This window comes from Gymnogyps californianus, chromosome 2 (assembly GCF_018139145.2).
Source record: "Gymnogyps californianus isolate 813 chromosome 2, ASM1813914v2, whole genome shotgun sequence".
Lineage (NCBI taxonomy): Eukaryota > Metazoa > Chordata > Aves > Accipitriformes > Cathartidae > Gymnogyps > Gymnogyps californianus.
The window spans coordinates 117,435,487-117,452,476 of record NC_059472.1 but is presented as its reverse complement, the minus strand read 5'-3'; the positions used below and the strand labels follow the sequence as shown (position 1 = coordinate 117,452,476).

The 16,990-nt window shown below is 37.9% G+C and overlaps 1 protein-coding gene across 4 annotated transcripts in view; it reads left to right on the top strand.

The window, feature by feature from the left end:
* The window catches only part of LARS2 (leucyl-tRNA synthetase 2, mitochondrial), a 92,509-nt gene that overhangs the window by 70,953 nt on the left and 4,566 nt on the right, over positions 1–16,990 (top strand). For 3 of the 4 annotated variants that reach the window (XM_050892786.1, XM_050892787.1, XM_050892788.1), the window contains 4 exons: positions 3,452–3,621; positions 4,664–4,741; positions 6,861–6,972; positions 15,550–15,677. In XM_050892786.1, coding sequence (XP_050748743.1) covers positions 3,452–3,621; positions 4,664–4,741; positions 6,861–6,972; positions 15,550–15,677 — 488 coding nt within the window. The remainder of the gene's footprint in view (positions 1–3,451; positions 3,622–4,663; positions 4,742–6,860; positions 6,973–15,549; positions 15,678–16,990) is intronic. The other variant, XM_050892789.1, reaches the window with a different exon arrangement.

Sequence of the window (16,990 nt, the reverse complement as noted above, 5' to 3'; positions counted from 1 at the left end):
ACCCTCCTACGCACTTATTTACTGCCATCATGCCATTTGTCATACTGACAGATCTTAATTTCTTTTATCTACTGTGGTTCATACATTTTAATGTAGTCTTATGCATACATTTAAATCTAGCTCTCTTGTTGCATCAGGCTTTACTAAAACACTCCATGCCTCGTTTATAAAGGTGTACTTCTTCATTCTTTCTTGTGTTAGCTTCTTGCTACTTAGTTCAGCCTGCACTAAGCATTATTTCAGGTCGTGTCTGTCACCTTTTACATTCATATGTGTTCATTTATATGTTATTGCACTGTTGTATGTACTGGAGGAGTGGGCTTTATGACTTTTCTCAGTTGGCTTTCTGTCACCATCTGATTACAACAGTACAGAGCTAGGCATATGAAAAGGTCTCTTAAAAAAACCAACCACTTGGAATCAAGCTTTAACTTCTGCGTCCCTAACAGTACACAGGTACATAATTCCCTCTGAAGCAGCTAATTCAGTGATGCACAATCGTTTTCCTGTATTTTTCCATCTTGAAAATGGAATAATTAAATTAGTGTGAGAATCATGGGTACAAAATCTTAGTTGCAAAGTATACTAGAGCTTGGTGGTTAAACATTTTTTAAGAAAGCCAAGCACATGCAGGTATAATTCTAGCAAAAATGCATTTAGTCATTCAAACCAACCTGTTTACCACTTGAGAAATACAAAGAAAGATTTTGGAGTCATGTCATGTTAGAAGAGTATTGGAAAATGTGAACAAAAGGAGATGTTAGCAGCCTAAAGATACTTCCAGGGGAAAAAAATAGGAAGTAGGTGAAAAGCATCTCTTAAATCTTTAAGCTTTGGTCTGAATTTCTTAATCATAACAAAATAGTGAATGTTTAAATTGAAGAAATCAAGCAAGTTGTGGTGGGTTTGACCTTGGCTGGATGCCAGGTGCCCACCAAGCCACTCTATCACTCCCCTCTCTTGAACTGGACAGGGGGAGAAAAATATGACAAAAGGCTCGTGGGTTGAGATAAGGACAGGAAGATCACTCAGCAATTACCGTCATGGGCAAAACAGACTCAACTCGGGGAAATTAATTTAATTTATTACCAATCAAATCAGAGTAGGATAAAGAGAAATAAAACCAAATCTTAAAACACCTTCCCCCCACCCCTCCCTTCTTCCTGGGCTTAACTTTACTCCCAACTTCTCTACCTCCTCCCCACAAGTGGCACAGGGGAACAGGGAATGGGGGTTGTGTCAGCTCATCACACATTGTCTCTGCCGCTCCTTCCTCCTCACACTCTTCCCCTGCTCCAGCGTGGGGTCCTTCCCATGGAAGACAGTCCTCCACAAACTTCTTCAATGTGGGTCCTTCCCACAGGCTGCCGTTCTTCACAAACTGCTCCAGTGTGGGTCCCATCCCCGGGGTGCAGTCCTTCAGGAACAGACTGCTCCAGCATGGGTCCCCCGCGGGGTCACAAGTCCTGCCAGCAAACCTGCTTCAGCGTGGGCTCCTCTCTCCACGGGGCCACGGGTCCGCAGGTCCTGCCAGGAGCCTGCTCCAGCGCGGGCTTCCCACGGGGTCACAGCGTCCTTCGGGCATCCGCCTGCTCCGGCGGGGAGTCCTCCACGGGCTGCAGGTGGATATCTGCTCCACCGTGGACCTCCAGGGGCTGCAGGGGGACAGCCTGCCTCACCATGGTCTTCACCACGGGCTGCAGGGGAATCTCTCTGCTCCGGCGCCTGGAGCACCTCCTCCCCCTCCTTCTTCACTGACCTGGGTGTCTGCGGAGTTGTTTCTCTCACATATTCTCACTTCTCTCTCCAGCTGCAATTGCTATTGCGCAGTAACTTTTCCCCCTTCTTAAATATGTTATCACAGAGGCGCTACCACCATTGCTGATGGGCTCGGCCTTGGCCAGTGGCAGGTCCGTCTTGGAGCTGGCTGGCATTGGCTCTGTCAGACATAGGGGAAGCTTCTAGGAGCTTCTCACAGAAGCCACCCCTCTAGCCCCCCACTACCAAAACCTTGCCACGCAAACCCAATACAGAAAATTGTCTTATTCAGAGAATATTAAATACTGGTCCTCAGTTGCCATGATCCTCCTCTTCACTGGATGTGTTTCGATAGCCTTTTGAGGATTGCCCTCCAGACTAGATTCCTCGTCTTTTCAGTGGTGGACATGAAGGCAGGGCCTCATGTCATTCTCTTCCCCCTCTCCCCTGGTGTGGGCAAGTAATCTTCCAGACTATGCAGGACCAGATGTGGTCAAACTTACCCAGCAGCTTATTACACCATTACTACAGTCTGAATAATGCCAAGCCTATTGTGTCTAGATGATCTACATGCTTCTGGTATGAACAGGAGATGGAAAGTTTGGGGAGAGCATCATACTCCCAGTCCCACCTATGAGAGTTCATGAGGATCATGCAGACATAGTCAATCAGGTTGTATTTTATTGTTCCCAGATGTGCAGAAAGTCTTTCATCCAGTGCAATCAGACAGATAATCCACCTATGTTGCAGTCACTCATATGTCTTTTACTTCTCCCAGTTTAGTAGTAGCCCTGGTGGTCTTTTCAAGTGCAGTTGCCGGAGCAGAACTGGAAGCTCTTGCCAATTGGGAGGTCTTAGGACATGTTGATACTGTGCAGCGCAGTGTGATGTAGTGCTGTGCAGTCTAGTAGAAACATGACACATCTGGAGGAGAGAGCTAAAGCCATATAAGTGCCACACCTCAAGCCATACCTTCACTAGTGGCTCTGCACCACACCACATGGAGGACTTGGCTGTGAGCAGCAGTAGCTTGGGGCCTCTCTGTAGCACGGTCCCTAGGTCACAGAAACACATTCTTAGAGCAGCAATGGAGCAGGACTGATGCCTGCAGGGTCAGGGTGAACAGCTTTATAATCTCCCCATCCCAAACTAAACTGTGTCAAAAGATGGTACCAAGGATCAGAGCCTATAGTCATTAGCGCAGTAGCATCTCTGTAGCAACAAAAGTATATGTAATTTCTAAAATAAAATTTTAGAAGAAACCTCGCAATTTAAAAAATATGTGTGTGCATACGTATGTGTATATATGTATGTTTGTATTCTTCCCTGAGTTTGAAAAATGAGAGCATGTAGAACTGTTTTGTTGAGTCATTAAAACACGAGATGAACATTCTAACATTGACATAACATTGCTAAATCTGTAGAATAATCCAAATATTCTTGCTGTATATATGTTTTAAAGTCATTGCAGAAAAATACTTTTGTTTTATCTTATTGATTTCTTTCCATTAAGGCAACCCAGCATTATTTGTGAAGGCATTTGTAATTGCATTGACATTTTTCATTTAAAATACAAGGTTTTTTTAAAAAAACGTTTAACTCTAGCATTCAGTTTCCTTTCTGCTTTTCTTTAAAGTTTTGGATTCATTCATTGTAACTGAAATTTGTTTCTGCAATCTTTCATTAATCTCAGCTGATGCTATGCCAGGCGTTCAGAGATGGCAGACACGCATCTGGATGCTTGTAACCAAACTTATTGAAGCAAGGACTTCAGGAACCATGCCCAATCCTGAGCTTCTGAATAAGAAGGAGAAGGCTGAAGCCAGAAGGATCTGGGAGCAGAAGAATCTGGTGATTTCCGAGGTTAAAAGAAACACTTACATAGTTTGTAAATGACTGAATAAATTGCTGCTTATGCTAACACCTTATGCTTGACTTACAGAGCCAAAAGCTTTTTCCCCAGAGGAGTAGCTCATAATTTTTAAATGAGTTATTCTCTGTATAAGTAATTTTATTTACCTACAAATTCTATGGGACAAAACTTTTTTTGCAAAGTAGTAAGATTTGGATTGGCAAAATTTCTCTGCTGTGTGTCTCATTTAAAGGATGAAATGTTACGGCATTAAAATGTTATCAGTCTGGGTTTCAACTAACTCCATTTCCAGTAGCAAAGCTATAGGTGAGTTAAGCAGGTTATCCCTAACAAAAGCTTTTGATCTGTTTGCTTCACACCTCATTATCATGCCTGCTGTTTCATATAGAAGGAAAAAAAGTTGTTGGTGAAAATATATTATCGTATCCTAAAAAAAAAAAATGACTGAAATGATTGTTCATCTCTTCTTATGTGTTGTCTCATGCTGTGATTAGTGTCAATTCAATTATCCAAGACTCAGAAGGAGACATAAATACCTGCAAAATTAACTTAAAATATTTTTCAATGGTAAAAACTTTTCCTGATTTAAACCTTGTGGTGAGGGACCTTCCAGGTGTTTTAACAGACTTTAGAATTATAATCTTGCAATCTATGGACAAGCTTTCACCAGCATAACTGGATGTGCAAGTATGAAGGCCTCTTGTAGGGGCAAAGGGAAGATACTTTATTAAAGGAAATAGAGGGTGATTACTAATACACAGTTCTCATTGACATTGATTGAAGCTTTTAAAATCCTGAAACAGAGGGGAAGCTAGTCAACTGAATTTTTATATGATTATTATTTTCCCATACATACATGTGATTGCATATATGATGTGTTTGCATGCCAAAGTGATTTTCATGTAAGAGGTAAGATGGGCATATTTCACAAATTGAAATTGATTATCAATAATTCTTTTTCATTTAAAAACCCAATATTCCATGTTTGAGAATTTTAAGTAATTAGTGATAAACCTTTTCTTCTAATACAAGGTAACAGAGTACTTCACAAAGGATCATTTGTTCAATGCAGCTATTTCCCGATTGATGAGCCTCACTAATATACTCCATGTAAGTACACGATAGTAATGAAGGTATTTTTCTCTCAGACCCTGTTCCTGTAAGTCTTTATACAAAGCAGGAACTGCCTGAACTATAGGTCCAGCTTTCCATAAGTCATTTACTGTCATAAACATTGCTACTAAGTTGAGCACCTCGTTGAATTATTCAGTTCAAAAGCAGCACGTTCTAGTATCACTCTAACCCTGAAATACACAGTTTTGCAGGAAGAGCTTGATGGTATTAGAGCCACTAAGTTCTGATGTTTACATCTGCATCCTGTAATTTCAAAAGGATACATTTTGTTTAGCCCTGTTCTTTGTTCTCTTTTGTTTTTAACCAAGTTGCATAGGTAGCTAGGTATAGTAGTATGTTATAGAATTAGCAAACATTCTGATTTAAAGAAAAGGGTTATTCTTTGCAAGTAAAATCATACATAATCTTATATTCCTCAGAGACAGCTTTCACCACTGAACTGTCTGCTAGTAATAAAGTTTGCAAATTCCCCTTTTTAAAACAAATGTAGAAATAACTTAAGTCTTTAGCATTTTTTATTTAGATTATGTTGTTTATCAGCCAGTGGTGATAGATCAAATATAATAAACTATTATTGTTATTTTTATTACTACTCTTAGATCTGGTTGAGCAATCCTTCAGGCATATAATGGTAACCTGATCTAGACCAGAAATCAAATAAAAATTTGGATTTTTCAACTTCTTTATTGAAATACCATTTTATACCTTATGGATTCGAAGGAGATTATTGGCAAAGTCAGGGAACTTAATAAAAAGTTAAGTAGGGTGTGCACAAGTGCTGTACTGAGATAACCTAAGTCTGGGATACTGTATGGTGTTGGGAAGGTGACACACGGTTCTTTAGATCCAGCTCAGTGATTCATAGGCATTTTGGGCTGGTGGATGGTGATGAGTGAATGTTAAAAAAAAAAAAATAATAAAAATCAGTGTCCTACAGACAGCCAGATGTTTGAACACTGACGTATTTCTTGACCAAAGAAGTCAGTGCAGTATCTTTCAAGAACAAGTTTCCGTATAGCATGCTGACACTTCCTGTTCTGCTCCCATTTGAAAGGAGGAAGTGGGGAGGTGGGTGAAGATTAAATACAGAAAGCATGTAGTAGTCACTAGAACTTACTCAAATCTAGTTTGCACTGACCTCATTAGTATCAGTGATAAGAAGATGCCATCTGACAACATTTGTGGTCTGTATCAAACAAATCACTGGTTTTGGACAATTTTCTAGTAGATGGGATCAGGTGTTCATCACACCCACCAAATAATTCTCATAAGCTGATGTGTATTCACATTTGTCTGTGCTGTTTCATTAGAGGGGCAGATTACAAAATAAACGCAGAATCTGAATTTACCATGGGATGTAATCTCTCAAACAGGCAAAGAAAGAAAAAGTTCATCCGGCTACTTTTAGTGCTATATATATTAAGATACAATAAATAGAGGAATGAAGGTTCAAATTTTGTCAGTCTAGCACCTTTTGCAAGAAATTGAACATCTTCTGTACTAGAGAAGCTGAACACTTTACTAAAGCAATCTGAACATCAAACTGTAAAAGGCTGTGCTGCACTTTTCATTCCCAAAGCTTCCTTCAGCTCTAAAACCTCACTTTGTCACTAAATTCAGCTTTACTTAAGCCACTCTAGGATCCTGTACAACTGAACCTTATCCCAACAAAAACCATGCTGCACTCAGCACAGTTTGACTTCCTTATAGAAGTACTTCACCTCTTCTCAGATAGCTCTGGTTTTATCTAAAATTGCACTTCTAGAAGTGGCAGCACTCAAAATGTTTTTGAGGGCCACTGTTGTCCACGTGGGTCTGTGCTCAGACTCCTGTACCAGAGCAGATCCCCAAGGATCTGCATCAGCCTCTTCAGGATTAGCTTCCAAGTGTTAGAGAGCACTCTGTGACCAAGAGTTGTGATTTTAGTTTTCCAGAACTTTTCATAAGTTTCCAATTTATTGTGAAATTATGCTGTCCTAAGCATAGACATTGATTTTAGGTTTTATTACTGCGTTTTCTTCTTAATTAAACTTCTTCCCCCCACACCTCAGAATATTAACAATTTATTTTCTTTTCTTTCTGTTTTTTCGCTTAGCAAGCTTCTCGGCCTCTTATTCTCCACAGCACAGAATTTGAAGATGCTTTGGCTTCACTCTGCATTATGGTTGCACCTATGGCTCCACACATTGCATCAGAGATGTGGAAAGGTATTTGTAGAAATAAACTTTTTATTGATGTTCCAGGAAAAAAGGCAAAAAGTTTGCAAAAATGGCTTTAACATAGTACATGTGTCACTTATCCCTGAATTCTGCATTTATCTTGTCACCTTCTGTCATAATTCCTAAACAAACTTGAAACTTGTGGTGTTCCCAGATCTCTCTTTCAGCTCTTAGTTTCTTTCCCCTTGCATACAAAGGTGGATTTCTTGAGACTAGGCAGAGAAAGGGAGGAGGAAGAAAAATTCAAGACAGGACTTGCATGAGGAATTCATATGTCAGCTGCTAGCTGCTCCTGTATATGGATGGCAGTATTAAGAGCTGAACATGAGGACAGAAACAGCCATTTTTCAAACAACTGTTTCAGAGTCTTTGGACTACAAATATTTTCTTTCAGGAATTCAGGCAAAGAGAACCATGTCAGAGGGCTGTATACTAAAAAGACTAAAGGAGTGTTCAATAAAAATCCTACTCTTGTAGAATTCTCCAGAGACTGAGGGACGTTATGCTGCAAATTAACCTCTCGTGGAGAGTGGGAATGGTAGACAGGAAATCTTTTTTAAGATCTGTCACAGTTGTAAACCTTGAGGTCTGAATCCCAAGTGGGCTAAGTTGCGTGGTGCGGCTACAGTTAAAGCCTGTGAAATAGGGGATGTGCATGCCAGAGTTCAGCAGTTGCTTTTAAGGTTTATTGGGAGAAGTCCCAAGATATATGTGGGAAGATAGGAATATATTCTGCATTAAGACTGGCCACAAATTGCTATGTGGTTTTGGACCTAATGTTAGCTTTTGGATGCTGTTTTAACAGTTTTATTTTCAACAGTCATCCTAAAACTTTGTGCATTCAAGTGTTTACAGAGCAGAGCTACTAAATTGCTTATATTTCAGAGTTGTGCATGGCCCTGTAATAATGTTAACTGCCAAAGAAAGGCTACTCTTGTTCAAAGCAATAACATAGGGGCAGAGACTCTGGAAATAGCAAGATACATTAGGGAGAGTGGGTTTTTTTCTGTGTTTTCATTTCCAATGTTTTTAAGATGTCTTAATACAAGCTCAATTGTTTAGAATAAAGAGTGGCATCAGACATGATACATCTAGAGAAAACTACTTCTGCTCAATATTATCTTACAATATGAAGTACCATCTAATTAAAAATGTACTTAAATGGAAGTAATTGCCACGACTTTGTTTTCCACATTGGTTGAGATGGAGGCAGAAGAGGTCCAGGCTAATTACTTAAACATACAGTGCCTTGTGAACTTGAAATTCGAATACGTGTTAGGGAATACAGAATTATCAAGTATGTTTGATAAAATGACAAAGAACGCTAGGATGTCTTAATTAACATAACTTGGCAAATGTAAAGCTTAATCCTGCAACGTTTTGAATGTTAGAGAAGGAAGTCTTTTCTTACTACTAAAATCACTAGAGAATGATAAACATTTTCTGGATCTCTCTCTGATGTAAGAATGAAAAGGAGGCATATAAAAATTGGGAGTGTATTGTCCTCAGCTTCTGTCTGCATTTAAAGATAAAATTTTGCTTGTGTGGTCCAAAGACTGGGCATTGTAATTCAGTGCAACTAGCACATAAAAACATTGTGTGGTGGTTGTTGCCTGAAGAATTTTATGACTAAATATGAAAATCATAATCTCTTTTAGCATGGTCATCATTACATTACAACAAAGTTATTAAACAATTTTATCAGGAGAACGTATGTACATTTAACTACTGCATTGTGGTAAGAAGACTATATTATTTTAAAATAGCCACATCTAGCAATTCTGTCCTGGGACTGGGATTTCTGGTGAAAAATGTCCAACTATAGTCTAGAGGAAGATTCCCCAAGTTCATGTTCTGAACTGCACTCTGGTTCCACCAAGTCTTGTTGCTCTTCTGATGTAATCAATTTCTTAAACTTTATTATGTATAGGTGATGAGGCTTTCTTATTTTAAATAATTTCAATTAAAAAATTAAGCTTTCTAAATACTCTATTTAGTTTTCTTTCTGCTCTAGTTCTCCATACACGCTTAGAGTAAGTCTCTTTTTGTACCTTGGCTTTGCATCTAAATGTAGGGATAGTGCTGCTTCCTCTCTTGTAAACTAGTCAGGAAAAGGACTTTGTATATTATTAGCTCTATAAATAGCACCTATAGCAGTGGACACCCACACTTTGATGGAAGCCTCTGTCTGCTATTGTAATGCCAATAATAAACAACACATAAGCAACGCATTTATAATTAAATACTGACATTTCATTCTAAAATAACTTGTATGCAGCCTTTACATTTTGTTTGGTTTAGTGATTAAAACAATGAGCATTTTTCTTTCTACAGGGGAAAATGAAACTGGGAAATTTGGAAGCCCTGTAGTTAATATCAAACAGATAATTTTGCAGTTGAGTAGGAATGCTGGTAGGAACAGTGACTTGTGTTAACTCTGAACCACATTACACTTCCTTGTGTATTTAAGCTTTTTTTGAAGAAAAAGGATTTTGCTTTCTGATTAGTGTTTCTCATTAGAAAGTGTTTACTACATAATGAGATATGCTTAATATTAATTTTACTACAGCCTTAGAGAGATGAAAAGAGCATTCTCATTAATTTTGACTGTTTGCATTGTGCTTCACAGTAATACTTTTATTGTTGCATTGTAGTCTCTCCTTTTATGCTTTTCTGATCACTCATTATCGTCAAGAAACATTTACAAAGAAATTACAATAGAATTTAAAACTAAATGTGAAATAATGACAACCTGCAATAAGACCCTGACTTAATGTATTGTATTGTATTATATTAAGTTAATTCTGCCAAAGATTTGAAGACAATTAAACCACAGAACTATAGAACTTTCTGGCTAAGCACCTGGAATGAGGCTTTGTGGAGGTAATAAAATAACTTTTGACAACTGGAAGCTCTTCTGCAGGTGCAAATAGTTTGGGGGGGGGGTTCAGTTTAAATGACAGGTGTTCTGGAAATTGAAAAAAATCAACCAACCTTTTTTCCTTTTCTAGTTTTGGAATAAAAAGCTAGGCAAAAGAGGCTAGCATCTATAAATATTAAAATCTTGAAGGCTCTGATTTCCAAAAATACCTGATACTGCTAGTTTCACTCAGTAATTACATAAAATATTCTCCTTCACTCGAAAAAATAACGTTTAACTGCACAACATGATATGATAAATTTTACGTATCTAACAAATTGTCTTAAATACTTGCATTCTGAATGCATTTATATTTAAATAGCAAGAAATGCTTTTTTTTGCATTTTAATTGATTTCCATTTCAATCTAAAAGCTATTTGACACAGATCACAATGACACGTAAAGAAAAATTGCAAATCAGTGTTTTCTAATACAATAGCTTGTAAAAATTAAAACTTGGCTAAGTGTATAAATATGTATGTAGGTATCCTCTTGGTTAGCAAAAAAGTTCCTTACAGCTGGATTTAACTGCAAATCAGTCCATCTTAATGACTACAACTAATGAAAATATTAGGAAAATTACAAAGATTATTTTAGAGTGTTAATTAAAGATGCTTTACTTGACATTTTAAGTAATGACTAGCATCAGTGATATAAGTAATTTTGATTGTAATAATGCTATCCTGCTTTGCAAGAGTTGCATCAGAGTTCATTTGAAATTTTAGCTTTTTAGTCCACTGTGTTTTCTTTGTTAGTTTGTTGATAAACTTTGCAAACTCAGAAATGCAGTTTGATATCCCGAGGATGCTTCTGATGTAATGTGCAACTTTTAAATATAATTAAAGTAAAACTAGATAGATTCAAGGTACAGCAATTTTTATTCTTCTGCAGCTGAAGAATTATTCTCCCATGGGGTTTAGTTTATATGTGACCATCTTGTTTTCATGCATCAGGTAGAAACGAAGAGTTTGGTCTCTTTGTGAGGTGGTTGAAGCGCATACTTCAGTACTGGCAGTAAATATTTCCAGTTTGAGTGAAGGAAAAGCTCCTTGAATGCTGTTTGATAAGTGCCTCACCTTTCAGCAGCTGAACAATAGTAACCTGGTGCTTTGATATTTTGTGTGTGAAGGAATTCTTTCTCCTGCTTAGAGGAGGAACAGTTTTCAGTATTTTGGTGTGTGAACCTAATGGTCTTAATTGTGCAGTGGATACACTGGTTTATCGCTTAATAACATAAAAAGCGACTGTAGCCCCTCAGTGTGGGAAGAGTTCATCCGGCTGACATCTTGGCAGTTTGTGAACACTAACAGGATGAGGAAATATGTTTCCTTCCTGAAACCTTGTATCTGAGGAATATACAGACACCATTTGAGACTTTTTTTTTTTTAGTTTGTTTGTAGTAGTACAGTATTTTGCTGTTGAGACAAGGATATGAAACTGCTTATTGTGAGTTGTTAAATTTTTATTAGATATGGCACATGAAAGATATATACTGATGATAAACACATCTTAAGATATATTGAAATGAAACATAATTATTGGAATTTGTAATGGTATAATTGTCTTAGCAACATCTTAACTGTCACTGCAATAGCTCTTTTGCAAGAATTTCTTTGTCTGAATTCAGTCCTTGCTGAAGAAGGCTTCTGTAAAGAATAGAGCTGAGTAGAAGCTAATTGATGTTGTAGATTTTAATTGAAAATCTGAATGCAGAAATCTCCCTTCACAAATCCAAGAAACACGATTTGGAATTAAAAAAATATTTTTTTCCTCCAAGACTAATAACCCAAAGTGAAGGATAGTAAGTCCATACAAGTGGAGGAAGGCAGATCATTTTCAGAAGGTTAAAAGGATTCACATGGAGTTTGCTGAATTGGAAACACATTCTAGAGTTAGCTTTTAGTAACCCAGGCTTTTCACAACCCACCTTGGGTTGTGGCAACATAAAAAATTAATGTCTAGGGAGCATATAAAATTAATCCCCTAGTACTGCATTGAGTAAATGTAAATCTTCCTGACTCTACCCAGTTGTGTACTACTATACCAGTAGTATGATACAGTTTTCTCAGAGCTGTCTGTAAACAGCTGTTATTGTGCTGCTATCATTTCTTTGAGATTGCAGACCATTTCACATATGACTGACAGACATATTCCTCCTGGGCTGCAGAAAGTTATTTCGGATATGCAACTTGCCTGAATCTGTCAAATAGGAAGATTCATTAAATAGTAAAAAAGCATATCAAGAACAAAGTAACACGGTAACAATCCTGTCCTTGGAAGAGGCTGCAGAGGCGAGTAAGATACTGACCCAGAATACATCTCCACTTAACCCTTACACACTCCTGCTCTGAGCTTTTTAAAAATTTTCCCCTCTTGTCTGCTAGTGTGGTGGATTTTTACTTAACAAAGATTTCTACTGTTTTGATTTTGCTCAATCCAAAAGTTATCAGCATTTGGATAACACACCCTGATAGTCACCTTATACTGCCCCCTCTGATCTTCTTGTATCTCCTGTTAGAAAATCCCTAGTCCTAAACTCTGATACTGGCATTGCTTCAGATGCCTTCATTAACTTCCTTTTATCGGCCATTAAGACTTCCGTCCTCCTTGCCTTTTCTGCTTTGTTAAACTCTCTGTGCCGGCGCTTGTGCCATGCCAGCTCTTATTCAGTTTACTCCATAATCACATCTTTTTTTCTTGCCTACGTAATTTTGTGTCCAACTAGCTGCACTATTGCTGGAATTTTACAGATAATTTTTTCTAGTGCTTTTTTTCTGTAAGACTAGAATTACCTTGCTGTCCTAACGCCTTGCTGATACACGATTGCTTCCACATCTTCCTTCTTAAATCTCTTTAAAATGAGAATCTACTTTTCCCCACCAAATAGCACCTTAGGGGAAATATTATGCTTATGAAATATTCATGTAATGCTAATAAAATGTTGCCATGAGCTGAAACGTTGTTATATTTGTCCTGTCCCCTCTTTCTCTCAACTCACTCATTTACAGTAATACAATACGCGCTTAACTTGGTGTTTTAACTTGGGCTCCAATGCTGTCAGTTACTGGTTAGGGAAACCTTGTTCTAGTGTTAGCTTGCTAGTCCGTAAAAGTCCATTGAAGCAGATCCAATAGCAGGATCAGGGCTTCAGATTGAGCACAAGTGTTGTCTTTGATCTGTCCTGTGTGGCTGTACAGATGTGTACTTATAAGTAAACAGCTTACAGTAAGTAAAAATGTACTCGGTTGGCTTTCTGTCCTACATCTGCAAGAGAATCTATAACCATAAAAGCAAAATGCATCCAAAAAATGTAAAGCAAAATGCACGCTGCTTCATAAAGTGCACTTCACTCGGCACTTTCCAGTACCAAAGACAGTAAAATAGGTTTTTAATGTTTTCACAATGGAAGTCTGTGAAATGGTCAGTTTTTAACTTCTCAAACAGTGCTTTTGTGTAGCGTCTCAGAATCAAGTGGGAAGGCTGGAGGAGGGTTCTGTCTAGGTCGTGACTAAGTGGACTATCACCATTCTGGATCATGGCAATGAAGTTTCTGGTCTTGTGTGTGTTGCATTTTGAAAATACAAACCAAAGCATTGTGTTTTCTGTGTTCTACAGCTCACAAAATGTGAATTAAGGCAGGAAGCCAAACAGGCAACATAACTAAAACCTTCATTTTGGTTTCCTGTCAAACTCTGTTTTCTGAAACTAGTTCTGTTGACTTTTGCACTTTTTTTTTAATATGGATGAGCTCATAGCTCATTTTGTAGCAAGAAACGAACCAAAATATTGACATTGTGCTTGGTCACACTTTATCTGCTTCAGAATACATTTTAATTATTTTTATTAGTAGGTTTATTAGGACTGACAGCTTCCACGGGGATTAAAAGTGACCCTGGTTTTGCTTTCGTAGATAGAAGCTCTTGACTTAGAAAGTGGTTTTTAAATAGTTTGAAGAATCCACTTCAACAGGAAAATAAGGAGTGGCCAGTATGCATGATTCTGCCACAAGGCATGTGATCAGTTGGAAAGAAATGAGCTCATCTGGATGTTCAAAAGCCAAAAAGGGAAGAATCTAGCAGCTGTTGTCTTTTAACGTCAACATGATAATGAATCACCAAGGCGAAGATTTTTTTTCTGCTTGAGTTCCTATCTTTTGCTCTTTCAGTTTCTGAGCTACTGTTGCAAGAGAAAAAAAACACACAAAACCAGATCCATTGAAGTGTTTTAATCAATTATTTACCTAATAAGATTGTGGCATAGTTGTTAGGAAATGTGCATGTTCTTGCTTGCCATTAGAAATGGCTCCCATTGGTCCACCCCACTGCCCCTTTCTGAATCATTCAGCAAATAGCAAGGCTATGTGTCATTTTACCAAAGTGCTTTGTCTGAAAAAGCGCTGACAAAAATCTGGCAGATTTTTCTGGAGGAGGTTGCATTCTCTTTATGTCTCTGTTTGCTTTTGTTCGCTGTATTAGTCTAAACAATGCAGCTAGGTAAATTCATGTATGTATTATGCATGGGTTGGTTTTGCTCCTATGTCTGCCGTTCTGCTGTGTCTTGAAGAGCTTCAGGTATCTCAGTCTCAACAGTGAACACAGTTGATGGGTTTTCTTTATGCTTTTGCTGGAGTTTCCCTAAACCAGCTGAGATTTCACATACATTTCGCAGTTCTGAATGAAGCATGTGCTTATAAAAAGTTTTAGTCTGCTCTTAGTCATACACAGAGAATGTTTTTCATTTAAAAATCCCCTGGCTTTGTGAGAATCACAAGAGCAATCATCATCAATATTGATTATATTTGACAGCTTCTTGTTAAGTGAAATCTTTTTTTGTCCTACAGCTGGAGTAAACAGCAACATAAATCCCACTCAGAAGCTTTTATTCAGTTAAAGAATGCAGCTTCAGAATGAATTGCATCCTATTCTCCCATTGCTTAAACAAATCAGGAATGAATTGTCTTGCGGAGAGCAAAGCCTATTTAATAAAAGGAGATCACTTATAGCCATTTTAGGAGTTTTTTTAAATAAAATCAAAGGATAAAGTGTTTCAGAATGTACATATCATAAGGAGAGCAAGCTGTGCAAGGGATTCTTATGTAGCACCTTTAATTTGTGAGAAGATAGATACTTCACAAAATATGAGAAAATCTTGCAAGTAGCTTGACTTGCAAATTTAGAAACTACCCAGCATATTACAGATGGTAAAATAATAAGCCAGAATTGTTTATCATTTTGATTGAGTTGTTACTAAAATTTAATCAAACTGGTGGTTTTATTGAAAAAAAAACTGCAGTATAATGATTGACTTCTAGAAGTAGAGGTCAGCTTGTGTTGCAGTATTACAATTTAAAATAATAAACAGTGGTCTTCTGTGCTTTTGGCAAAGTTATGGAGTGCTAATCCAAATCTAAAATGTGCCCACATTGTTCATGTTAGCATCCCTACGCATGGTATAGAACAAGCGCTTCAAAGACGTATATTTTTCTGTTTATAATGTGCTGTATGCTAATCTAAACAATGTTATTTCCTCCTAAGGGACTTGCTTTTAAAGTCAACTTTACTCTGATCTTATTTATCAAACAAATTCCAGAGATCGAATGTTCCGGTTACAGTACAGCTGAACGTCTGACTGGTTTCATTTCCCAGGTTTGGCACATATGCAGAATAAACTTTGTACTCATCATCACTGGGATGTTGATGTGCTGCATCAGTCCTGGCCCAAAGTAGACCCAGAGTACCTTCAGCCGTCAGATGTTGTAGAGATGTCTGTTCTGGTAAGAGCGTTTTCATGTATTTTCAGTGGTGGCCAACTAATGCATTATGAGCTCAGAGGATGACAAAATTTCTGCTCTTGTGGAAGTCAGTTCCCTTCTTAGGTGGCTCAGGGAAAGGTCAGACAGAATAGAAGCTGCAATTACCGTTGTGCTGAGTAATTAAAATGGTTTCCTAAATGAAAAAATGTAGCAAGTCTGGAAGGGAGACAATCTAAATATAAATCTTTTTGAGTGACTGCATATTAGTACCTGTGGAAATTTGACCAATGAACAGCTGTGGGCAAGGACGGTACAGTCAAAACTACGATCAAAATACAGGTCCCTCCAGATTTTTTGCCTGACAGTGCATTTATGAACTTGGCCCTGTACAAAAATGTATAATTAGGTGACATTTCTTGTGATGCCTGTAGTGCTATGGTTGCCTAATATGACCTATCGTAAACTGGGTTAAGTTGCTGTGATTTTTGCCAAACGATGTTTCCCGCTTGCCTTGGGCTGAACTTCTGGCACATTTCAGCAGAGCATATTTGCAGGAATGAGGTTGAGGAAAAACAGGTATCTTTGGTAATGTTAGAACTGTATTCCGGTTTCTCTTTGAGCTCTAACACCTTTGTGGTCTAGAGAAAGAGCTGGCAGTTCAGTAGAAGAGTGGACAAATAACTACATTTAGTTAACCTGTAATTTTCCAACATGTGTATGTGCACGTGTACAGTGTAGTTTACTGTCTTTTTTTCCTACGTCTCTAGTTAACTAGTCTGTATTCAGCATGCTCCCAGGCATCATAAAGCTTTATCGTTAGATAGTGCACAGTAGCAGCAAGTGCCACTGCAGGCGATAGAGGGACCGCATGGAGCCAAGCACATGGGATCCATGAGTAGTGTCTCAGCTCTTCCATCGACTGACTCCTGGTCAACTTGCATTCAAGTTCTTCATGCTCAGGCATTATGATAGTCTGTAATTACATAGTTGCATACTACTAGATCTGCAGGACTCCTGCCTTTTCCACTGTTCTTCAAAGAATAACCTTTAATATACCATGCAGACATTCTGAACTTAAATGTTTTAAATTAAATTAAATGTTTCAACTTAAACATTTTTTGTGTTTCTGGACATTGAAAGAGATGGAGCCTCTAGAAGAAACGTCATTTGGTCATGTAAAACTGCATGTTCTCTGTGTGTGTATAAGAAAAACAGAAGCAATGCATTTTATCTGTATTTTATTCTGTTAGCTCCTTTGGGTAGAAGAAGTAAGGCAGTTGGGTTATTTTTGTTCAGCTAGGTTTTTTGAGGAGGGAAGAGATTGGTTGGATTTA